This window comes from Protopterus annectens, chromosome 9.part0 (assembly GCF_019279795.1).
Source record: "Protopterus annectens isolate FY-2018-M chromosome 9.part0, PAN1.0, whole genome shotgun sequence".
NCBI classification, from domain to species: domain Eukaryota; kingdom Metazoa; phylum Chordata; order Ceratodontiformes; family Protopteridae; genus Protopterus; species Protopterus annectens.
This window is the reverse complement of record NC_056743.1, coordinates 496,911,335-496,936,183: the sequence shown is the minus strand read 5'-3', so window position 1 is coordinate 496,936,183 and position 24,849 is coordinate 496,911,335. Positions and strand designations below refer to the sequence as shown.

At 36.5% G+C, this 24,849-nt stretch overlaps 1 protein-coding gene across 1 annotated transcript in view; it reads right to left on the bottom strand.

The window, feature by feature from the left end:
* Positions 1-12,902: 12,902 nt before the first annotated feature.
* The window catches only part of LOC122811294 (prolactin-releasing peptide receptor-like), a 209,019-nt gene continuing 197,072 nt past the window's right edge, over positions 12,903-24,849 (bottom strand). The window contains exon 3 of the mRNA XM_044083047.1: positions 12,903-13,815. Coding sequence (XP_043938982.1) covers positions 13,182-13,815 — 634 coding nt within the window. The 3' untranslated portion in view covers positions 12,903-13,181. The remainder of the gene's footprint in view (positions 13,816-24,849) is intronic.

Here is a 24,849-nt window from a genome sequence, read left to right as displayed (position 1 = left end):
TGTCTGATAAAAGAAATTACTACCTACAGTTCCAGCAAACTAAACATAACAATCCACAAAAATTATGGGCAAGTATTAACCAACTACTACACCCAGGTCAATCCATTCCACCTAACCCACAAGGCACAGACCAGGAGAATCCCAAGCATGCTGCCAATGCCTTCAATACCTTTTTCACTGATGTCATTCAAACACTTGCCAGTCAGCTATCACCTAATAACTTAACTATACCTACTTCTAACACAAACCTACCCCCTCCATTTCTCTTCCAGCCAGTCCCTACAACATATATTCTTACTATTATCCAAAAACTGAAGCCGTGCTCTCCTTCAGCAGACCAACTACCTGCTGAATATCTGCAGAAATCAGCCAAACCCATCGCCTATCCCATTCCCATTCTGATTAATAGAACCATTAATGAATGACACATCCCTAGCATCTGGAAAGTCTCCCATATTATCCCCTTTCATAAAGGCGGAAACTCTACTGAATTCTCCAACTACCGACCCATAGCCCTACTTTCACCTTTGGCAAAACTTATGGAAAAATGCATCCATAGGAAATTGCTAGACCACCTAATCCAAAATAACTTACTTTCCAGCTGTTAACATGGTTTCAGACCTTCCCACAGCACTACTACTGCCTCCTTTCCTTTACTGACTGTATTAACAAAAAACGTAACTCCAATATACTTTCCTCTGCACTGTTTATCAATCTGTCCGAGGCATTTGATATAGTTAATCACCAAACAAATATCCTCAAATCCCTGTCATTAGATGCACTCACTATAAAAGGGTTCCAGTCCTATTTAGATAACAGACAACAGGCGGTGCTTTGGCACAACATTCTATCTACCCACATGCCCGTTAACCTTGGCATCCTTCAAGGGTCCATATTAGGACCCCTTCTTTTCTCCATATTTATCAATGACCTTCATCTAGCAATCCCCCAATCTACATGCATAACAATACGCAGATGATTCCACACTTATATACACAGCCACATCCACTTCCAAACTTCACTCCCTTACCCAAAAGGTATTTAATACAGTAGAACAATAGTTTATACAACATTGCCTACTCTTGACCCCAAAAAACTAAACTCCTCCTTTTTAATCCTACTCGTAAGTCCTCCCCAATAGATTTCTCAGTTACATCCACTAATGGTACTCTTATATCACCAGACCCAACTACCAAACTACTTGGTATCACCATAGACAACAATCTTAACTTTGACATCCATATCAACAATACTATAAAAACTGTTAACAAAAAACTCAGCTCTCTCTACAGGATCAAACCCTTCCTTTCACCGACAGCCAGAACAACTATTGCTCACACTCATCTAATCTCTACACTCCTCTATGCCTCACCTATATATAACTAATCTATCTAAAAATAACCTCACCAAATTGGAAATCTCCTACAATAACATTGCCAGATTTGCTACAGGCAACCCATTTAGAACACACCATTGTTATAATCTTAAGCAGCTAGGATGGCTTGAACTTCAGAATTTGCTTAAATTCCACCAACTAACAATTGCCCTTAAGACTCTTTACCAACCTTCCAGTACTCCTATACTATCTACCCTCATCATCCCCTATAATAATCTGAAATCCTTGCGCTCATCACATAAACCTCTTGTAAATACCTCTAAATCTAATAACAGGGCTGGGGATTCCCTTTTCAGTAATACTGTTGGAAAATCCTGGAACCTTCTCCCCAATGAACTTTCCTCAGTTTCATCTACATCACTTTTCAAAAACAGACAAACTTTTCCTGAGAACGCACTGGTTATGCACCTGTACTAAACCTGACTAATCATCTTTCTCTTCAAACTAGGCACTGCCTACCCTTTACTTCTCAATAACAAGTTCTACTTTCCTTATTAACCACAATACCATTTCCTATACCTAACCTTTTTCATCCTCTGAGCTTACTTATAGTGTGACAACTCTTTATTAATATAATTATACAATAAGCTGCCTTTTTTGTTATATTCCATATTCTACCTGTAATTTGCATTGTACCTGCTTTTTGCACTGTGAAGTGTTCTGCGCTCTTTGATAATTTATGTGTTAACCTGTAATGTTCATTGTAAATATAAATGTTTTTATTTCTTTTTTTTATCCTCTGAGCTTATCTCCCCAGGTTATAGTATGTATTCTGCCTGCATTTTGTATTGTACCTGCATTTTGCAATGTGAGGTATTCAGACTTCTTTGATAATTCTGTGTTAACCTATAACGTTATTGTAAATATAAATGTTTTTGTTATTTTTTATTTTGTACGGAGCTTATCTCCCCGGGCCTCTACTGAAAATGGACATGTATCCAGTTAGACTAGCCTGGTCAACAAATGTAAAATAAATAATAAATAAACCCCAGGCCAGTGAATGATTTTAATAATGGTGTAGTTTGGAATATAGTGTAGATAGCCAAGCTGTCAAGAATGTTGTTAATAATTAGAATATTTTAAAGGGACATTCAGATTTATTTAATCTAGTGGGTAAAGAGCTTTATTTTATTCACAAGGCTGCTCTCCTAAGAATGTTTGAAAACAATAAATATTTACAAGTGTATTTGATAAAGAAACCTAATAACACTTATAAATACACATTTTTGCTAACAATGCAGATGTGTAGAAAATTACCTTAAATGTTTCTGTTGTAGTTATAATGTCAGTGGTTCCAAAATCTGCTACAACTGCATAGCTAGGTAAACCAAACCAGAAGATAATTGCATCTCTTGTGTTAAATATTATGTGGTGAAAATGATCAGATAGTTAAACCAAGAAATTTACGATCATGGTTGTATATCTAAACACTCATGCACAATCGAAAGAACCAGTGTGTGACTTAAGACACAATTTTCCTATTTCTTTGCAAAGAAACATGTATGCATGACATTTAATGCTTTTACATTTTGTGTGATCTCACGTAAGTGTAAAACTGATAATGTTTTAAGTGTAGAACATTTTCTCATTGCTTGGGTCTTAATTAAATCTGGTCCTGGCTTCCACAAGGATGTTACCTTCACCATTTGAGAAATACGAGAAATGCTGATCTGAAATATGGTAACTTACATTCATTGTAGACAAATGCAACATAATTCTGACATTTGAGAGCAAGTAGGACATATTCCATTAAGATCTTAGGTGGTGGCAGTAGCTTTTGAACACTGATGCACTCTCAAATCTACTACAAGCACGCAAGAAAAAAACACAATTGACAATTCATGGACTGACATTTCTTGATCACATGATTGCTTTTCGAGAAGTACTTAAATGGTATTTTTCTTATGTTAGATTGTTCTGGTGAATTTAACAAGCAGACAAAAGCACTTAAACTTTGAAAAGACCTGTGAATTTGTTTATTTACTTTTTATTGGTTTATTGTTTTACTTTTTTACCATTTTACTAACAACACTGCAAAAAAGTATCATACGAATTTGAATGCTGAATAACTTTTCTACTTTTTGTACACTAATTCTATATTTGTTACAAAATTATATTAGTATTTTTAGGAAACGTGGAGAATTATTTTGTCTTTTTGCTTCTTTTAAATAGATTTTTTTTCTGCATAATATTTATCCTAACATTATTATCTTGTTTTTATAGGTTATTCAGCTTTGACAGACATAAAATGTTTTCTTTGCTATCAACTTTAAGAATTGTCATTGCCAATCTGTTTGCATATGAAAAGCAGCTATTAAGTAAACAAATTGTTTGCACATTTCATGGTGTGAATGTCTAAAAGTGGTATTTGCATTACAAAGGTGGTGCCTCAACAGATCCTGGAAACTATCGCCCCATAAGCCTGACTAGCTTGGTCTGCAAAGCTATGGAAAGGATCATCATGGACCTCATAAATAAAGATATTAGGGACCTACAGACACTGGATCCTACCCAGTTCGGCTTTGTTAAGGGCAGATCCTGCCTCTTAAACCTGGTTGATTTCTTTAAAACAGTCACCAAGGCCATTGACGAGGGGAAGGTGGTCCACCCAGCCTACCTGGACCTCGCAAAAGCCTTCGATACAATACCCCACTCGGGCATTATAGATAAGCTCACCAGCTTAAATATAAACCCCTATGTCACTAGATGGGTTGCAAACTGGCTCAAGGACAGAACCCACATGGTTAGAATTGCTGGAGCCATGTCAGACTCCAAACCAGTTACAAGTGGCGTCCCCCAAGGCTCAGTCCTGGGACCTCTCTTGTTCGGTATATATTTCTCGGAGGTACAGACCAACACAGAAGGACTGTGGCTGACTAAGTTCGTAGATGACTGCAAACTGGGCGCCATAATCGACTCTCCAGCCGACACAAGCATCCTCCAAAAGGGCCTCATAGAAACAGACAACTGGTGCCAGAGCCATGGCCTCAAGCTAAATGCCAAAAAGTGTATAGTCATCCCCTTTGGCAAAAACAAAGTGCCCACAAATTATCACATAGGTGGTAATCCATTAAGTACAGAAGAAGTAATTAGGGACCTGGGGACCCAAGTTGATAGCAATCTCACATTTGACAACCACGTGGCCAAAGTGGTTAGAAAAACATTTTATATAGCCCACCTAATCATGAAGGAATTCACATCTAGATCAGGGGAGGTCATCGTGCCTCTTTACTCATCCCTCATCAGGCCCATAATTGAGTACAATGCCCCTTTTGGGATGTACCTTACCAGACACCTGCAGCAACTGGAAAGACCCCAAAAGTACCTCACCAAGAGGATCATAGGGCTCAAACAGATGCCATATGCTGCCCGGTTAAAGAAACTCTAGCTCTACTCAGTGGCATACCGCCTGTTCAGAGGCAATCTGTGCCTGATGTATAAAGCCATGTCCAACCTGGAATTAATGGACATGCTACACCTCAGAAAATCCAAATCCCATCGAGCTACGTGCTCGGGAGACTTGAACCTCAGCACTGAAATAAATAGAACATGCTGGAGGGACAGATTTATAACCCAAAGACTTCCTTCACTCTGGAATAAAATCCCAGTCCAGGTTAGTCCCTCATTGACTCTCTTCAAGAGGAATCTTGATGAGTGGATGGGAGATCGTAGGTTTACCCTGGGTATCACTTCTGTGTCACTGTTAGACAGAGGCACAGTATACTAACTTTCTCGAAAAGGGCATAGCAAAATTTATTTAAAATGGGTGGCGAAAGCCAAACACACTCTGGCTAGGCTTATAAATGCCCTAGGGCAGATAGCCTAGTATGAACCTATGAACCTAAAGGTGCCTATTCTCGCATTTTGGATATGCTCTATATTGCCAATGTATCTACAGATATTTAAATACATTTTGGAATATGGTGAGGATAAGTAGTAATCGTGATGATGCTTATAGAGTGCCTATACATTTAATTGCCACTGAACAACTTTATTAGGTGCAAGCACCATTATAACCTAGATGTGTGATTTTTTTCAAAGTCTTATCCTAACAATAAAGTAGTGAATAGCTATTTATATTAACTACTGTGTCTCCTTTCCTCAGGAGTGTAAGTATCTGGTCTGCTATCTGTTTGTATGGCTTTTAGAATAAACAATGCAACATTTGCTGTTTTTGTCTGATCTGCCCCTATCCTGTTTATACCCATTCAGATCAAATGTTTTTAGGACTGCACACTGTATTACACACAAGTTTTGATTTCTTATAAAAAGGGGTGATTTTTCTGCATGTGATGTCTATTTCCTTGTGTTCCAACAGCCTTCTTTGGGACTTCTTTACATTTCTTGCTTATCTTTAGTTTATCTGAAAAGATGACAGTTTAATCCTTTCTCTCACTCTGTCTCCCTCTCTCTCTCTCTGTCTGTCTACTTATTTAGCTAATTATTTGCTGGGGTTTTGTTCTCTTCAGAAATTATTTTATATTAGTCTACAATGAATTTAAGTTGCCATATTTCAGAACAACATTTTTCAAATGATGAGGCTAAAATCCCTTTAAAATCCAGGACCAGTTTTAAGGGAAACCCAAACAACATAAAAATGTGCACTTAAAATGATAACAGTTTTGCACTTGTCATCTGAGATTGCATAAAATGTTAATCGTTTTGCCCTTTCTATATGAGATCACTCAAAAATATGAAAACATGAGTGTCGTGAGTACATGTTTCTTTGCAAATAGGAAAAGAATTGTGTCTTAAGTCACATCATGGTTTTTCAAAGTGTGAGTGAGTGTTTAGATACATGACTGTTTGGGAGAGATGCAAAGTCCATTTCTATATCCTAGAGTGTATTTTTTTGATGGATGGGGGGTGGCAGTAGTACTTTTTGCTAGCTAATAAAGCCCCGATTACTTTTTTGAGGTCTAAGGGACTCTTACTAACAAGCTGTGTCTTGAACCTTGTATTCTTTGTTTCCAAGTCTGTCCCCAGACCTTCTACATCTTTTAGAAATCACTCCTATTATAGAACTTTGTGTCGTCAGCAAAAGACGTTTCCTTCCATACAATCTGCAACACCCTCAGTAAGACATTGGTAAGGTACATGACTCCTGTGATTACCAACTTGGTAATCTTTTTATCTAAGTGAAATCTATTTATGATTGCCCTCAACATTTTAATGTATAGCAAGTATTTTATACAGACCCAAAGCCAGATAGAAGTCTTTCTAATTTTTACTAACATTTAGTAAAATTTTGTGTTGTAGCATGGAAAATAACTTGGTTAGTCTAATCTCCTCCTTGATCAAATCCTTTAGAAACTAATAAATATTGTACATTGAACTCTTCTTGTTTACAATGATGTGCATATGCAGCTTCTCTGTTAATTGCATTTCTGCCTTTTTTTGTTTATGAAATGTGTTGTATTGCACATTGGCTTATATAACTCCTGTTGAGAATTCATTTGATGTCTTGAGTACGGTGTTTCAACATCTTTCAGACATTCCTAATTTTTTGCTTTACCAGTAATTATGTGCTTTTTTTACCGCCATTCCTCTCAACTGTCCAGATTTTTACCTTGTATTTTTGGTCTGTTTCTCATAGAATTTGTGTTTCTGGCAAATTACTAAGGATGAAGGCATTAAAGAATGACATGTGTGAATTTCAGATATATTCTTACGTAAATGCATGCTAGCACAAATCTTGTTCTAGTAACTTTCAAAATTTATAAGTGTAATAATTAAAATCTCTCCTTTTTTAGGAGCATTTGTACCTCCATTAGTCTAGGCTTTGTCCTGATTTATTACTCTAAAATGTTTACAGGTATGCTTACAGCTGAATTAAAGCCAGTAATACAATGGTTTTAATCTGTAATTTTCTTTCATTCATTTGATGGTGAATAATGTGGTATTTTTTATATCTGCTTAACATTTCCCTTCTCTCATGATGTTGCCAGTGCTGTCCTAGTTAGGCAGAGATGGTCAGGATTCCTTCTGTTTCCTGAGGCCTTTGAAGATCCCATCTTATGTCAAAAGAGTGTAGTAACATCTCTTCTTCCTGAGTTTTTCTACTGGTTTGACTTGATGACTCTTCCTTGGTAAATACTGAGTAAAAGCATTCAATTACCAATGTTTTTTGATCATCATCCTTTTCTTCTTACCTCCCTTTTATTTACCTCACAGTCCCTCTTTCTGTTATGTATTTATTCATATTTGTTAACGAATGGTGGACTGATTCAAGTGGACCCATTTCAGCAACAGCCTGGGGCTTTCAACCAAAGCAGAGCAAATAGTAACAATAAAAAACATAGCAATTATTCTACAAATTAGCAGATAAACTGAAATAGTAATAAGGATTATTATAAAATAACAAAGTAAAAGTGCTGTGCCTGTGTGTGTCTATGTGTATACATATAATATTAAGATTGCAAGGATTTTTGTTATGTATGTAAGGAGAGTAAAACAAATTAATTATTGAAGGCAGATAGATGAAGGAAGAAGGCTGAAATGAGGTGATTCATTGATTATTTATCCAAGACCATATGATAAATAATTTGTGTTGTCCATAGAGGAAAGCAAAAGGGAGTGGCTAGTCCAGAATTAATCAATAGTTGTTTCTTTAAAGCAAGAGCAGTTAACATGCTTTGGTAAATAGTCTATTGGATTGTCTCTGAATTTTTAAAACAAGTGCAGTGCAAATATTAATAGGCTTATAGGGAGTTACTAAAGGATGCTGTCTGGAAGACCATTTGATGAGCCTATCCCAATTTCCTCAGAGCACTGCCAAGTTAAACAAGTTGCTCGGAATCGCACAGTGGGCAAATAGACGATGAATAAATCCAACACTGGACTACATGAACAAGTAATTACCAGATCATAGCCTTAATTGTCTATATTAATTGAAAGTGGGGTCCCAAAATTTGTGTACAAGGGCAACAGAAGTATGGTTAGAGATGATGGGGGACAGCTGGCATAGATAAAATGGGAATTGCTTATATTGTATTGTTATTGTTGTTAAGCTGTAGTTTTAGCAGTCAGTTTCCGGCTGGTAGGGTGCATCACTGTACTGGTTCACACATATTAGACTAAGGCAGAAGAGTACTGGACATTATTTTAAATGAATGCCAGCTGTCACAATTGAGTACTGCAATAGTGCTCAGTTTGAGGTGATAGTGGGATAAAGCAGCAGCATTGTTTAGATGTCATTGTTTTTCTAAGCGGTGTGAATAAGAAGCGATCGGCAGTATTTCATTTGGGATTTTAGGATATTTTTGTCTATTGATGCTTATTCTTGGGAAGGGGAAGTGGGAAATTTTTATGGCAACCATATAGAGCTCAGTTCATATCACTCAACTGTCTGCCATTTTTTCAGAATTTCTCTGATTTTGCCACATATATTGTTGCTGTAGACCTAAAATGTTTTGATTTTTCTGGGAAGCCATTGAGGATTAGTCAGTTCATACCACTCAGCTGCCCACAATTTTGCAGAATGTCTCTAATTTTGCCACATATTTTTGCTGTATTCCCACTAAAGTTAAACCATTGAGGATTAGTCAGTTAGTAATTCCAGATATTAGTTTCATGCTTCTTATTGGTCAGAAAATGCATATAGATGCAATACCTGTTCCGTTAATAATTTGTGTATTAGAATAATTAAAAATGTCACTGATTTTGGACCATTGTCCTCCCATTATTTTTGACTTTGTCCAGAATTCCTGCAGAAAGGTGTTAAGCAGTGTGATTTAGTTAATTTTAAATTTTATGCTATTAATGTTTATGGGTATATTCAGGCAAAGGTCAAGAGTGGCTAGGTATTAAGAAGTTAATTCATTTCATTCAATGTTCTTTAAGTAAAGCATGGAGAGAGAGAGAGAGAGAGAGAACAGACTTTGTGGTGCGAGGAGAAGCATTACTTTATTATTTTTGGCATTTAAAATTGATTTTAGCCAGTGACAGAGGCTTGCATGGTGGAAAAAAGTTATAATGAATCATAAAATTTTAAAGTTTTTGATCAAGTGGTAGGTAGTTGTTAAAAGTGGTGAACATGAAGTGGCTAAAACAAAGCCCTAAAGGAATACTATCAATTATGTTTTGCAAACGTAAGTAGTTATTAACTTTAAACAGCAAAGTCTCTGTTTGAGAAATAACTAGAGAACTGTTCAGAGGCAGAAGAATTAAAGCTGGAGTATGCTAGTGAGTTGAGGAGAGTCTGATTAACAGAAGTTTTAGTGAAATCACTAAAACAAAATACCACATGGTAAGGCTTTATTAGTGTTCATGAAAATGAATTCCGAGTGTAAATAAAGTGGTTTGTATCCATTTATTTTTTAATAAATGTTGCAAAGAAGGAATCTTGTGTTTGCACATAATGACAGTAAATTACTCGCAAACTGTCTTTTCAAGTAGTTTGCCAGTGTGCAACAAAAAAGCTAATATTTAAGTCTAAATAGTTTAACACACTTTGGAATGGAGTGATTATTGCTTTCTTTGACAAACTGGGTAATGTGTGCTTATTGACAGAATGGATAAATAGCTTATATCTGTGGAATCAATTCCTCTTATTGTTTTAAGAAACAGGGAGAAGGTCTTTGTTGCACAGTGCTGTTTGTTTTCAAGGAGATGTTTGAGTTAAATGACTGGATATACAATTACTGGTGATGTAACCTAAGGAACTGATAGGTGTATAATTCCGAGTGGTGCTGTAACATTCTTGTAACAACTCTTCAAGAAACAGTAGAGTAATTTTACTTCATCTAGACTAACCTGTAAGTCAGCTTACCTCTTTACAAAATTGTCTAGGGTTAAGAAAACTGAGGATTGCTTGTTGCAAAGGTGAATGGCTTTTTCCATCTAATATCCATAGGTTCATCGATAAGTAGCCCTAGGGCCTATATAAGCCTAGCCAAAAAGGTACCCTGGCTTTCACCACCCAAGAAAATTATTTTTCTGTGCCCCTGTTGAGCAGAGCCACAGAGGTGATCCCCGGGGTGAATTTCCTATTTCCCATCCAACTCTTTTCTGGCGTGTTTGCACAATGGTATCTAGTTTTTATGATTATCGCAGACTGAGTTTGTTTCAGTGATTTCCAGGCCAAGTTCCTGTTTAATGCTTCCTTCTACTTCATTCTGAGTAAGTTTATATTTTCATCTAATTCCACTTCTGTGTTTTTTTTTTCTTAAATGCTGTGGATGTTTTCATAACCTTTGGTTTTACCTGATTTGGTAGCCATTATGTTTTTCTACCTTTATTTGTATTTGTTTTATAATTGCGTAGTTTATAAGTGCTCCTGCTGACAGGCAGCTGTACTATGGGACTGCCGTTGACTTAGGCTGCCATGGGGAAGTAGGGCATTGCAAAAATATTGATAGGCGATGACAACCTTTGACAACTAGCTCTCACCCATGGGGAACTGATGGGCTAGTCTGCTGAAACAAAGTCTGATGTTTGGCAGGAAATAGGACATAAAAACATAAGAGACACAAAAGAGTTGCTTATCCATATTGCTTAGTGGTCACATGTTCCTATATATCTGTCTGCCTCCACTTATGGTATCCTCTCTTCTCCATCTATGATGGCAGCATCTTCAGCATGTTGCTGTCTTACACATCCATGGTCTAGTGCTTCAGTAATGATCCCAGACTTATATGTGCCTACTGCCAACATATTCAGATTATCATCCAACATAAAGTGCCTCATTAGCAACATTCTCTCTTTCTGTCCCGCCATATGGAAACCATGTAATATTTTCTTATCCTTTTTCCACTTTCCTTTAAGGAATTATTGACATGTAAACCATCTGTGTATATGCTCCCATTTCTTCTCCATCTACTGCTCGTCCCGGACCATGAGTGAATCTAGGGGTTCTGATGAAGTCTATCACTATTAGGATGAAAGAGCTTAACTACTACTAAATAAAGCCTTGCTTTTTAACTTTGCTCTCTTTTTAGGTGATCATTTTTTGAACTGCATGAGGTTGGGGAAAATTGGTGATCACTCATTTTTGTTTTTTAGGGAATCTAGGGGACCCTATCCTTTGGGGTCTAGCTTCCACTCCTAATAATCCCGGAGTTTCTCCACTACAATTGAAGTAGATGAGGATCCTAAGGGTTTACCTAGATCATGCATCTTATTGCTGCCATGGAGAGTTGTTTTGACCTACACTTACACCCCCAAACTCCTTCCCCTCTGGTCACTTGGTACATCTGAGGGGACTACTCCACTCTGTTGAACCCTCCCCCACGCTATGTCTGTCGCTCCTACTAGGAACTGTATGTAATGTGCGCCTAGGTGACCAGTCCCTCTCACACCCTCAGGATACCATGCATTTCTCTTGCTGTCAGCACCAAAGGTGCCCGAACTGCTAATCAAACCTGAGTTGCCTGGGATCTATTTAAGGGTTTATCTCTCCATGCCACAGTGCTGTTGCAACATGCGCTTATTTCAGCCTTCTAGTATGGCCCTCTGTGTGCCTCACCTATATGTTTACATAAATAGTATTGTCAAACTGAATGGAGTATATAGTTAGACTGAAAAAAAACAAGCAATCCTAGTAGCATATGCAATAAGTTCTTGCAGTGTTTTTCTCGAGAAAAAAAAAAGTTTGCAACATATATCATTCAAGTGATAGAGCCACCATAAATGAATATTTTCTAGATGTTGACTTAATATTTGCAGTTAACAGTATTTGATACTATAGATGTAGTTTGCATTCAACATTTCAGAGCACAGCAGAAGCAGAATTAATTCATGTTTCTAAAACCTTTTTGTTCTGTGTCCAGTACCTTTAAAATTAAGAAATCTGAACAAGCTGCAGAATGCAGATAGTGGTAAATAAAAGTAATTTTGGAAGAGAGCAAAGTCTAAACAAACACCCATTTTCTTATAGCAGCACCATGATCTGTGGTAATGAATAATTCAATGGCTGAGATATTAGAAAAGATGCACTTTCAGCAGCATTCATGCTAATTGTGATTCTAAAGCAACAGCTTTCGTAATCTTTAATTATATAAATAAAATATACCAATTATCACATTTTTAATAATTTCAGGATTGTTTGATAAAAAGATGAAAGCAATTCTTTATGCTTCTAACTTCTTTTCATATTGTATTTCAAGAACGGAATGTACTGCATTATTATTTCCAGCATGTTCTAATGTAGTATAACCCTTTAGTTCTGTGTTAAAAGTTCTGCTGTTTTCCCTGGAGCAACGATTCTGTAGGCAGTTTTTTCAGTATGATATAATATATATGGTTGTTATTCCTGTCTGAAGTCTGGACTTAACAGCATTATTTAAGAATTTTTAATGAAAGCTGAATTGATTTACTGCAGTTTTGGTCTGTTGTATTTTATTTTTTAAAGCTGTAGAATTAAAAAAAAATGTCCAGTTATTAACAAAACAAAAAAGAAAAACAAGCATGATAAAATTATATAATATAAAATTAGCAGTGGCAATCATGAGAATTGAGTCTTGTGATATACATTACTATACAGAATGAAAAATAAGAGAAAATAAAATGGGTTAGAAGCCCCTTTAATTGTGCTTGTTTTTACTGACTTGTTTCATTTTAGTTTGTCATTGTTAACATTCCAGTCCTAGCTATGTAAACTTGTCTAAATGGCTCTGAAGGAATGAAGAGGAGCCAAACGATTTTAAAACTTCACTCTTGTCCGGACATTCTTCGGTGAAGTAGCTCTCGTCTGATTCAATATATATATATATATATATATATATATATATATATATATGTTTTGTGAACCACAGTAGTTTTCATGCAGGTAATTCCCTTGAATCCTTCACAACATGACACTCACAGCTACACAGTTATTGGCTGGGATAATTTTCTGCCTGAATGAAAACATTTTCTTGAGTTCGCTGCGAAAGCGGTCATGTAACCATGCATACAAGAAAGGATTGCAACAGGAGGAGCTCATAGCAAACCAGTGGCAAAGCAACTGAATCAAAAGAAAATAATGTTTATTGATTAAATAAATATTAATGTCCCGTATTATATTGAAGACATGTATGGGCAGCCAGCATATGCCAAATGCTGCTACTACAAGCACTATAAGACGAAAGAGCTTCCTTTTCCTGGCCCTGTCTATTTCTGCTTGGTTTTGCGTTGTATGGCCAGGGACTACACGATTTTTCAATTTCACTGTTATACAGAAGTATGAGACAGAAACTGCAGAAAGAGGAAAAATATAAGTGATGATAAGTGTACTATATGCGTAAGCAAGACGCTCCTTTTCTTTTCCCATCCAGAATTCCTCACAGATCGTAAAGCCTTCCTCCTGAAACTCGACATGGTATGTGTGTGCTATAGCAGGTGCAACTAGAGCACATGACAGCAGCCATATTCCTGCCAGGAGGTACACACAGGATGTGATGGATATTCGTTTCTTCAGTGGATGCACTGTAGCATAATATCTAGGAAAATAATGGAGACAAATAATTTACAGCTATTACTTACATTCTAAAATGCATTGTAGTTTAAACATGATGACAGTTTTTCTATAACATTGTCTTGGGAGTGTTTCTTTATCGTATATAGAGAAATTGTAGTTTAAGTATGACAGTAACTGGATTTCATAACATACTCCTGGGGTGTTTTTATATCAGCATTCAGTTCAGTATTGTTTCCTATACCACTTGCGTTGTCAGTAATTGTCACTCTGGTTGAGGGTATGAAACCCATTGTTTGTTACACATCGGTTTACAATGCATGCTTTATTTTACAAATCAATCTTGACAATATGCCACAAAGTGATAAAATCAGAAAATCTGATTGGTGACTGGAATTGAGGGTTAATTATCGGGACATTCAATTTTTCTTAAATGTCTAGTTCTGCTATACATTTGGACCTGATCACCATTTGCTTGACACTGTGGTGTCGCCACTTTTGCACGTTCGGGATATCCTCCTCACACTGTTCCCTGATAAGGTCTGACACATGACTATCCTAGGCAAGAGAGTAAGATAGAAAAAACATAGGTCTGGAAGGCTGTTTCTAGGCAGATCTCCTATCCGTAAAGCTATTGCTGCATGCATCAGCATTTTACTTTCTTTTTTAGCATTTCCGTCTCTCACACAAGCATGACATACCTTTATGAAGTTTGCCATTGTTTCATTTTGTTACATGACAGGCTTAGGAACTTTTACCATTTCTATTGGTTGAAAATGAGAAGTTAATTCTCTGCAAACCCTGTTCCCAAGAGGAGAATAAAAGCTCCCCACATAATCCAATCAATCACAAGCTGCTTTCTGATGCCTAAAGTGTTTTAAATCAGGGCCGTCATTGCCATAAGTAACCAGCAATGCTGTTGTGCTGAGCTGAAAGCTTTCACCCACAAGACTGAGAAATTCACTGATGGCATGAGATAGGGAGGTGAATGGTGGGTGTGCAGCAGACCTGTGTAAGCCAGTTATAAGTAACTATCTGGGTTGTGTGGAAGCTGTCATCAGCCATTCTCTCAATTTCCTACAGAATAACATATACATGGAGTAAAGCATGTAGGACCAGAGAGGAGTTTGGGAAGTATATTTACACAACCTTCCCATTCAACTTGAGGGCATTAAACTATTGTCTCCTGTACCAAGATTCTAACATGACCCATTTGATGAAATGAACTAGTCAATGAAAAGTATAACTTCTGTTGAGCTGAAGTTCAAGTTGCATTCTCAGATGGCAACCATGTCTTCTGCTGCCAGCCTCACCAGTCTTCTATCCCACAGTTCTTTTGGTATGACTACAGCAGACAGCACCAACATAACACTTTGTAAATGTGCCTGGTTGTACGTTACAGATTTCACCAAGGACAGAAAGGTGACTGTTTGTATTCTATGGGTCTGCTCTTTAGGGTCCATCAGTAATGGGTCTCCTGAAGGACGTGCAGAAGGAGTACAAGACCCTTACTTTTGTTGGTGTAAAGTTCCATGTTGTGCAACATGCCTTCTCAACAATGCAACCGAGCTCACATTAGCTGTGGTTTCATACTTTTCCACATCAACAGAACAATCAGCAGTCATCAGCCCAGAGACAAGAACACCAAACAGCAGCAGGGGTACCAAAGTCTTACTTCTGGGGGCAGCAGTCTAATCTCTGAGGCCTTTCCTAATTGTCCAACTCTTGAGGCAGTCAGGGGCTTTATCCCCCTTCCCAATTGAACTAAATACACTGCTGGGCATTGTACAGGACAAATGAATCAAAATGGTTGTATCCAGGCATTTCTTTATATGTCTAACATCTCAGCAAATCAAGAGAGTGCAGCAAGAAAAGACTTGTTTAACCTCATACAGAAAAGAACCTTCCAGAAGATTTCATCAGACAAGAAAGGACTGGGTCATTACAGTAGACTTGTTGGTTCTGAAAAAGACACAGAACCACAGGCCTATATTTGGTCTGAGGAGTGTAAAATTAGTTTAGCATTATACAGTCCATTTGAATAGTTGTGGTGCAGTCTAGCCATCTCTGTCAGAAGGAAGACTATATGTGCTTTTTGGAACTCCATGATGCCCCCTCTACATAAAGACTACCAAGGAGTTTAGAAGATTTATGCTCTTCTGGGAATATACAAAATGCCTTCAAAATGCATGCACAGGGCTTTTTCTCCTATAGGCATGCTGATATTCAGTATATTGTCACCTACTTCTCCTGAATAGTAAGTACCCAAGTAACATCCTTCCTGACTTTGTAACTCAAGAATTTGAGATGAAGAATAACCATCTGAGTTAGGTTAAATAATAATCATCTTTACAGTTCACTGCTGGTACATTTTGTTTAAGCAGCAAGTCCATAACAGTTAATTTTTTGGTATAACTTGGTGAAATTTAATGAAAAACATATCCACCTGGAGAAGAAGTTTTGGCTTTATCATGCACTCTGTTACTTATGGGGATAGTTTTAACCACCCTTCTTTTAACACTTAACAGGACTGGTGGTTGGGGGTTTACCAATGAAGTAAATGGTCTACTATACAGCAGACTTTTTCACCAGGGACATATTAGGTTGCTAGAAGAGCAATCACACAAATTAGAAATAAGTATATTTCAGTTTCTTAAATCACTTAGTGTGAGTAACAGCATGCTACAAGTAAGCATTGCCTGTTGGCATTCTGGTGGAGCAAAATAAGATTGTTTATATTCCTAAGAGGGACTGAGGACATTATTTGGTGCAATTTTAATCCTGAAAGTGCTAGCACAAGAAGTCCTCATAGAGCAGAGGAAGGAGGAAATGTAAAATGGCAGAAGGATAAGAAACAAATCAGTCAATTCATGTTCCCAGGAGGGAACCCGACAAATAAAAGAAAAGGAATCCAGGTTAATCCAATTATTCAATAAAGATAGAAGTGTGAGAAGCTGGTAAACAAGGAAACAAATACTTACAGATGCTGAGCAATGTCCTAGTTGAAAGACAGTGAGGTGACAGTGGGGAAAACTGCACATCTATAAAAGAGTATGTCTGTCTTCAACAATGGGGGTAAATGAAAGTGCACGTGACAGCCAGAAACAGAGGCAATAGAAAGAGATCATAAAAGTAATGAAGAGAAGATGGATGGAGTGATGAGTACAAGGAATCAGGAGATGAAAGGGACTGCACATATAGCAGGTTACAGAAAATAGTCTAGCGTGAGACAGACTGAGCTGAAAGAACAGAAAAAAGCACAAAAGACTCAAAATCAAGCAATCAGTAAATCTACGGGTAAATGTGGAGCACACAAACAGAAGATTAGAAGCCTAATAAAAGTGCAAGAAATTAGACACTTTTGCATTATTTGGACTACCAAGAATTACTGATAATTGTAGCTTGTGCCAGAGCCCTTAATTAACATATTATGATAACCTTAGCTCCATCCACACATATAAGTGTAAATTATATATGAATCACTCTTAAACATGGCAGCAGAGCACAATGCAATGGAGAACAGTGACTTAGTAAGAATAAAATATACCTTACTACGTCACTATTTGTGTACCATACCAACACGTGGCGTTGTCGTACTATTACTGTCACTACTCATATACCATACGCCATACTACACAAAGCCCCCACTTAGAAGTGCAGTTGAGCAAAGTATATTTCTCTGTGTTCTGCACACCTGAATGCCACTTGTTGAACCTACCTTCTGTAAGCCATCCTGCATTGCTGCAATCCCATGCCTGTCAATCACAGTAGTAAATGCTGACATGCCAAACATGGTACACAGATTGCATTTATATGTTTACAAAAATCCTGGCCTATTTTTACTATTCTATTCATTATAAAGGAATACAAGCCTCAAATATAATCCAATCATATATAAAAGTAGAGTATACAGTAAAATGACTATTAGTAGGCAGTGAAAATTAAATGTTTTAATTTTCCCTCCATTTGGAAAAAATACTCCTTTTGATTTATACATTGTTTTGATACAACTATGAACATTTTAGCATTGGTATTGATTGTTCTCTTTACTGAAGATAAAAATTTTTGTTTCCACAGACTTTTGTCATTATAGATTTCATGTGCAAAAGTTGCCATTTTGTTTTGCAATTGAATACCCATCTAAAACCTCACTTTCATTATCAAGATACTTCAGAATATGGTGTAAGAGTGACTCAGTTAAAGAACAGGGCACATATGATGCATTTCAATCTGAATTTCTGATGTGATGTAGCATTAAGACATCCCTAAATAGGATCCTTAATAATGCCCTTATGGCACAAGATGAACAGAGTTATTCAGTTATGGTTCTCCATGTCAAAGTAGCCTTTGGCATAATCTTGGAGACTTTATAAAACTACTGTGGTTTCTTAGGAGGAAAAATGGACAAGTTTGCCTCCCACCTCTCTGATGTTCTTAGATGGTAGTTTCTGATATTAATTCCTCCTTATCCTACTCTTTGTATTGTGAAGTTTCACAAGGTCATTCTTGGGTCTTGTGTTCATAATTTACGTAGAGTTTCTAGATAATCTCTTCCAGAGAACAGGCTTGCAGTATCATTGTTATGCTGATGGCATTCAAGTCTACCTCTCCTTTCATCAAGACACTGTCAGCTACAAATTGTCTAGTGGATGATTTGGTCTGTATCATGAGCATGGTTCATAATTTGACTTTTTATGGCTACATATCTATGCAGAGATTCGTATTTCTGGTGTTATCTTTACATTGATGGGGGTAATAGGTTTGGATGTGTCAAAGATTCATGATCTGAAGGTTATCCTTGATCATAAACCTACACTTAAGGACCAGGTGTCTGATAAGTACTCATACTTCCATTTAAGACATATTGCTCATAAATATTTCATTTAATATAAGGAAAAAACAAACACAGTGCTGGTGCAATATCTGTTACAGGAACCATGTCTATATGAAAAATATATTAAAAAAACAACCTTTATTTACTCCACAAGTTAAATGTTTTCATCCTCCAACAGGACTTCTGGTTCCTGTTATAGATAAAACACATGCATTACTTCTGCTTTTTGGTTACTTGTGTGAGGATATTGTTAACTGTGTTAGCATGACTGGCTGAATTTTTGTAAATACTTGTCAATAATTGTGAATTACCATGTGTTTATGCCAGTGCGACTAGATATAATTTTGTAATATGTTTTTTTTATTATTATTTTGATTTATGTAAGATGTTTGAATCAGTGTTTTTCTGACTGACCAAATGTACATTTAAAAAAAAAAAAAAGAAATTTGAATGTAGGTTATGCCAGTCAGCTGACCTATGTGATGTCATCAGATGCCAGAGCTGAAAGGAATAGAATCTCCATAGCAGCTGTTTTGTTTACTTTTTAAAAGTATGATATGCGATAGTAGAATTGTCCTAACAGCTTTCTGTGACTTAAAAAAATTCTGCCATAAAAACAGTTTCTGAGTCAAAGTTCAATAGTTGTAATTGCTATTTTCCAGATCAGTAGTTATCACTCACAGTTTTTCAGCATTGTTCAGCAGAAATAGTAGGAGTTGCTGTTCCAGTCACTGAGGACCAGGCAGTAGCCTGAAGAGTGCATTCTTATTTTGCTTTGCAAAAGTAAGAATATCATCTTGCCTTGCTGAGTTAATTAGATTAGACAGGGATGGTTAATCTTTAGACAGTTAGGGAAATGTAGTTAGATAAGTTTCACACTGATTATAGAAAAATTCTAACTATCTTACAGAATTATTTTGATAATTCCTGTGAGTGAAACTCTGTGGTTTATTAGAATCAGTTATTCTGTGTATTCACATTTTAAATAAATTTTATTTATTATTAAACATTTTACTACCTTTTGTTGTGGTTGGTTATTTAAAAAAGTACTTTTAGTAACCTGAGAGTGTTTGATTATCGTGATAACACCAGGCCACTCCAAAAAGCCTTGGATTACATGCTACCATTTAAAATGAGACCTTTCCTAGGGATAGTGGAGTACTACAGGAAATCTGTGCCCAGCTGTAATATAATACCTGCACCCCTTACTGACCTAACAAGGAAAACCAAGCCAGGTAAAGTAGTGTGGACCACAGATTGTGAGCATGCATTCCAGAAGCTCAAAGAGGCATTGGGAGTACCCCCTTCATTACCCAGTCCAGATTTCAGCAATGCCCAATACTAAAGCATTTTAAGACAGGGTATCGGTTGATACATTTTCAGACAGCCTCATTTTTCTCAAGTGACTATTTTCTAGGGTCACTTGAAAATCTAGCTTGTCTTCAAAGGGGGAGAACTGTGAGGATATTAGATATTGTTATCTGTACTAGCATGACTGGCTGAAGTTTTGTAGAGACTTGAAAATTGTAAATTATCCTGTGTTATATATGCCAGTGTGACTAGCTATAATTTTGTAAATAAGTTTTTTTTTATTACTTTGATTTATGTAAGATGTTTGAATCAGTGTTCTTCTGGCTGACGAAATATGCATGTAAAAAAAATTGAATATAGGTTATGTCAATCAACTGACCTAGATGTGATGTCATCATGTGTCAGAGCTGAAAGGAATAGAATCTCCACAGCAGCTGTTTTGTTTACTTTTTAAAAGTCTGATGTGAGAGAGTAGAATTCCCATAACAACTTTCTATGACTTTAAAAAATTCTGCTATATAAACAGGTTCTGAGTCCGTTAAAGTTCAGTAGTTGTTGTAGTTGTTCAGTTGTCAGTTAATGTTTTCCAAATCAGTAGTTACCACTCAGAGTTTTCCAGAGCTGTTCAGCAGAAATAGTAAGAGTTGCTGTTCCATTCACTGAGGACCAGACAACAGTCTGAAGAGTGGGCATATGTTATTATTTTGCCTTGCAGAAGTAAGAGTATCATCTTGCCTTGCTATTTTAATTAGACTGGGACAGTTCATCTTTAGACAGTCAGGGAACTATAGTTTTTTTCTACAATTAGTGTGAAACCTATCCTACAGTATTATTTTCATAATTCCTATGTGTCAAACTCTGTGCTTATTAGAATCATTTATTCTGTTTATACATGTTTTAAATTATTTTATTTATTGCTAAATTTTTTACTACCTTTTATCGTGGCTGGTTATTTGAAAGTACTTTTAGTAACCTGAGAGTGTTTATGCTTATTGTGATAATACCAGGATCACTCCAAAAAGTATTACTGCTTGGATTAGATGCTGCCATTTATATCTATATTTATTTTACGCAATATAATTGAACACCCCTTTTGAAGGGTATTGTAGTATTTGACCAGTGGCAGCTGTTACCTTGTAATCTGGGAAAGAAGACATAGCCAACAAATCTTTGCCAGTCTTTCCCAAGAGTGTTTGTATGAGTGGATATCAAATATTTGAGTGACTGTGTCAAATATCTAGAACTGGGACACAGTACTCCACAGTGGTTAGTGTGAAGACTCATCTGGGGACCTGAAATGAAGCATACAGTCCACTTCTAGGTTTGGAGCCTGTTCCCCGTGTACTCTTAGAGGAAATTGTGTATTTCTATCCCTGCTTTAAGTGATACTCCCTTACCAGAATCAGTGGTGAGGATTGAGACTCCTTAGTTACTGCCCTGGGTTTAAGTGAGGGTCATTACAACTTGTTTCTGCAGGTTTGGCATACTTTTTGTGTTCATTGCATATAAGGAGTTGGATGGGGGTTTTGCCTTGAAATATTCATACTTTAACTGTAACAATTCTCTCTACCTATGACTTCTAGACTCAGAACTAGGTTGCTTAGGGAGCATATAAAACTATGCTTCCCAGGAACTTTTACTTTCCCATTGCCATCATATTATATTGGCCATTAAAGACCCTTCATTAACTGCTTATTGTACTACCTATCGCTTTCTGATCTTTTTTATTGACTAAACATGAGATGGACCACCCCTACCTGAAAGTTCTGCCTGCTCCTTACTATCTTGCTCAGAACATCTGCTTAGCTCCCCAGAATTTGGGGATTGTTTCAGAAATGTGTTTTTTCTCCTGTAGGACTCTTTGCTCCTTAACAGCCCAGAACCTTTATAATCTATACCCTGACAGCTTTAGGAATTTGTGACATTTGAGTGATTTTACAAATTCCTTGAATACCTATTTATTCCAATTAGTATTACATTATTATTTTTTTTTTACCTTTAATTTTGAGTGGTTTCTGGTACTAGCTGCATGACTGCAACCCTAAAGTGAAAGCAAAACTGAAATCATATTATACTTTCATTTAAAAATAGACAACTTTTCCATTTTGTGGATCAGAGCTGTATAAATGCAATTATACATGTATGGGATTCTGATTGCTGCTGAAAAAGAATATAATGTGAAAAAATTGCATTTCTAATACTTTGTATAATACAGCATCACATTATCATTTACCCAGTTTTTGAACCGGTCACAATCAATCAGTAAATCTGTAGGTAAATGTGGAGTACATAAACAGAAGATTAGAAGCCTAATGAAAGGACACAAATGAGATATTTTGTATTTTTTGAACTACCAAGAATGAGAGAGACAACTGTAGCTTGTGCCAAGGCCCTTAATTAACATATGATAACCTTAGCTCCATCCACACATATAAGTGTAAGCTGTATATGAATCACTCTTAAACATGACACCAGAACACAATGCAATGGAGAACAGCAACTTAGTAAGAATAAAATATACTTTACTAAGTTACTACTTATAAACAATACACTTAGCTGCTTGTTCCTGGCTGAAAATAACATTTAATGAGCTTTTCCTTGCTGTGAGAGTGATTTATTAATTTACTTTAATTTTATTTTTGCTGTAGTATTCAGAGACTTCTCAGCTCTGTACTAACACAGCAGAGATGGCAGATTACCTCTCTGACAAGTTTAACATCATCTAAAGGCATGTAGTTGAAGTCCTATAGTTTATCCCTTTGGGACATGGTACCCCATTGTGTACCTTTATCTATAAACAATTTGGTACAGCATCCCTTGACATACCATTTGTTGATCCTGGGCAGAAAACCTCATTAAAAATATGATGTACTTTTCCTTTCTAATTTCAGAATGCTGACACTCTTGTAAAGCTGTGTTGAAACTTTTTGTACTCTGCAATATGTGTCCTTCCTATGGCACAAAAATGTGAGTAATCTTGAAATTTTCAGCATTAAACTTGCAATATAAAATCAAGTCATGTAAATTAAATTGTTAATGTCAGGGAGAATAAAGGTCATAAAATGCAATTATCATACACCTAAAATAGGCCGAAGTTCAAAACTGAGAAAGCAGTCCTTAGCATGTAAATGTGTTTATCTGTGAGGAAAATCCTGCATTCTTTGTAGAAAATGAATTGCTGATGTCTGATGTAAGATAATTGGTGAAGCACCCACCAAGAGGAGAAAACGCTGAGAGAAGAAAGGAGCCACTTTTGAGATTTTAAGTATTTTGCTTCAGATTATTTGTTAAGTTTTTCTGCATTGCCACCTACTTTTCAGCATTTTTTGGCTTGTTAAACTTGATTTCTGTGTTGGTAACTGTATTTAGAACACAACTTAGAGCTGATTACTGAATTTCCTGCGTGCACTTATTTTTTAAATCGTTTTTTTCTTAAAACTTGCATTTTATCTGTCTCTGGCCTAGCACTCAAGTGTGGGGTCATTTACTGCACTCTTCTAACTTGTTGATACTTGTGAACCTCTGCTTTCCTTAAAAAACAAAAAACAAAAAAAATCTTGATTTTTTTCCCACTTTTCTGAGATTTAAAAAAGTTTAGTTACAGATTTGCTGTTCTGAACTGTTTGTAAGTTTCTTGGAGGCCATTGTTTGCTTGGGCTAAAGGGAAGTCTCTGTGTTCATCAGTGGCAGTGATAAACATTGAGCAGCCTGCCTGCCCCTGTGGGAGTGGTTACTGCCTTGAAACTGTAGTTTTATTGGCCATTTTGGGTCAATTCCAAACTCCTTGATCTCCCTCTCTTGAAACCCTCTTTTGCGTGGTTTTGCACGTTTTTGCGCATAGCGCAACATTGGGCGGCACCGCCTAATTGGGTTTAAACTATTCCTGGCTCCACAAAGTCTGCTCTTCACGTTTTCCCTTAGAATTGCTCTATCTCTCAAATTAAACACCATATTCTCATTCTAAGGCCCCTCACTGGTCCAAATAAGTAATCTTACAAGTTACCACTAATAAACCATAAGCACTACTTACTCTTATACTCTCTATGATTACCTTGTCCCCTATTGGTCCATTTTAATTCAGTTCCCTATATTACTCTAGCATGTCCAAAGGTCAGTCAGTGGTTTCCTCTCCAGTCCAGCTGGTGAATCTGGGAATTTTGAGGCAATGTTACAACTGTCTCATGTACATGGACAACCCTCTCCTCCTCCAAACAGGTTCAAATATATGTGAGAGATGCAACCATATAGCCAAAGTGGAGGCTGAGCTCTCTCATCTCAAAACTGGTGTAATCAGTCAGGAGGAGAAGGTAACCTCACATAACACAATTCCAGTATCACATAGTCCCACCACAACAGCGAACCAAACACATAAAAATACAAAAACATACTCGGAGGCTCTAAATAAAAATCTACCTAAGCAACAGAGACCTCCAAAGCAGACATCCAAGCAAACACTACCCCAAAACAAAACATGTACAACACATAGCACACAAAGTCAGTGTTATAAACTAAAACAAAAAACTGATCAACTATGAAAAATAGAAATCGGGTGAACCAGGAATCCAGGACGCCAGTTAAATATTCGCAACACACTCCATCTTTATTTTACAAGTAGTTTTAGCGCTTTCATCTCAACATAAGAGACTTCATCAGAAACAAATCATCGTAATTAGTCAACCATATATATATTGTACCCAATTAATGACATCACCATCCATTAAACATTTAAAGACATAAATGAAATTGATGAAATTAAATTAAAAAATATGTATGTTTGTTATTAAAATCACAATCTATTCTTAAACTAAATAGTTTAAAATGAAACAATGGATCCTAAAACATAATAAAAAATGTATATATGAAATTCTCTTGTATGTTAATAACAAATATTATAAAAACAGGTATGTTTTAACC